This window comes from Pygoscelis adeliae, unplaced genomic scaffold, assembly GCF_000699105.1.
Source record: "Pygoscelis adeliae isolate BGI_AS28 unplaced genomic scaffold, ASM69910v1 Scaffold294, whole genome shotgun sequence".
In the NCBI taxonomy this organism is placed as follows: Eukaryota; Metazoa; Chordata; class Aves; order Sphenisciformes; family Spheniscidae; genus Pygoscelis; species Pygoscelis adeliae.
The window spans coordinates 1648942-1650609 of NW_008824722.1; the positions used below are offsets into that span (position 1 = coordinate 1648942).

The window sequence follows — 1668 nt, forward strand, 5'->3', positions numbered from 1 at the left end:
CAGGCCCCGCGCCAGCCACAGCCCTGCATAGGCAAAGTCGGTATCACCACTGCCGTATCACAGGCGTCTGAAGTCCTCGAGGGCCACCCGGGCGGCATTGCGTCCCGCTGCTCCCATCACTCCTCCTCCTGCAAGAGAGCAGAAATGGGGAGCAGCGGGCAGCTCCAGCCCCAGGAGATGGGGCCCAGGGCTGCCCCAGCAGAGCTGCCCCACCTCCCTGCCCATGAGAGGGCAGAGAGGGGAGTGGACTGCCTCCCCCTGCCCCCGTGCTGCCCTGGTACCTCTTCCATGCGCCTCTTCCCTCCTCCTGCAGTCCCCCAGGAGGGTCCCGGCTCCCAGCCCTACTCACCAGGGTGGGCTCCGCTTCCACACAGGTACAAGCTGGGAATTGGGGACCGGTAGCCCGAGTAGGATGGTGCCGGCCGGGCAAAGTACAGCTGGTCCAGAGACATCCCTCCATGGAAGATGTTCTGCAAGCAGAGCTCTGTGTGAGCTGGCTGTGCCTGGCCTGGGGCTGTGTGCCCACCAGCGCTGGCACTGGAGCGATGCTCAGAGCTGAGCCCACATGGTACCCACCCCGCCAGGCAGCCCGAAGATCCTTTCCAGGTCTGGTGGCGTCAGGATGTCCCTGCCAATGACGGATGCCTTGAACCCCGGGGCATAGGCTTCGATGCAGTCAAACACTAGAGAGGGATGAAGGGACTGGCAGGCTGCAGCCAGCCCCTGAGCAGCTCCAGGGCGACTCTGCCTGTGGGCAGGGACCAGTGCTCCTGGTGCATGGCTGCTGTACACACAGCCACCGAGGGACAGAGGGGACAGAGGACGGTTTGGGGGCTCCAGGTAGCAAAGCAGGTCTCAAGCAGCTCCCTGTTTCCCTGCTTGTTCTAGGCACCTTGGGGTGGTCCAGGCCAGCCCAAGGCTGGGTGGCTCCAGCCAAATAGCCCTGCATGCACCTGAGCCTGCATCAGTGAGCAGAGGAGAGGGCGAGGGGTTGGTTGTCCCCATTCACTGCCCTGGGACATGCCTGTCCTCTCTGGCAGCTCCCCCAGGGCTGCATCACCAGCCACAGTGCAGATGGCACAGTGCAGCCCCCCCACGCCAGCATGTTGGGAGCTGCACAAAGAGCTGAAAAAAACACAGCGATTGTGCTCAAGACAGAGCCTGGGCCAGGGTTTATTTCCATGGGTGCAGGCAGGGGCTGAGCGAGGCTCGCCATGGCTGCCTGGTACCCAGGAGCCACCCGGGCAAGGCTGGGCTGCAGCGGGCTGGGAGCAGCCATGTGTTCAAGGTGACAGTAGCAGCTGGGAGCACAAGGGACGCTGCCAGCCTGCACCCCCCCAGCTCTCAGGAGATGCTGCTGGCCCTGTGGTGCCTGGGAAGCAAGTTGAGGATGGGCAGGGCTCTGCGTGGGGTCAACATGGCTCGCTGCAGCCACAGCCCTGCATAGGCAAAGTCGGTATCACCACTGCCGTATCACAGGCGTCTGAAGTCCTCGAGGGCCACCCGGGCGGCATTGCGTCCCGCTTCTCCCATCACTCCTCCTCCTGCAAGAGAGCAGAAATGGGGAGCAGCGGGCAGCTCCAGCCCCAGGAGATGGGGCCCAGGGCTGCCCCAGCAGAGCTGCCCCACCTCCCTGCCCATCAGAGGGCAGAGAGGGGAGGGGACCGG

The 1668-nt window shown here is 64.6% G+C and overlaps 1 protein-coding gene across 1 annotated transcript in view; it reads right to left on the reverse strand.

Moving 5' to 3' along the window:
- Window positions 1–57: 57 nt before the first annotated feature.
- PYROXD2 (pyridine nucleotide-disulphide oxidoreductase domain 2) overlaps window positions 58–1668 on the reverse strand; it is a 5993-nt gene continuing 4382 nt past the window's right edge. The window contains exons 13-15 of the mRNA XM_009323311.1: window positions 577–683; window positions 350–470; window positions 58–128 (exon numbers count right to left, since the gene is read on the reverse strand). Coding sequence (XP_009321586.1) covers window positions 58–128; window positions 350–470; window positions 577–683 — 299 coding nt within the window. The remainder of the gene's footprint in view (window positions 129–349; window positions 471–576; window positions 684–1668) is intronic.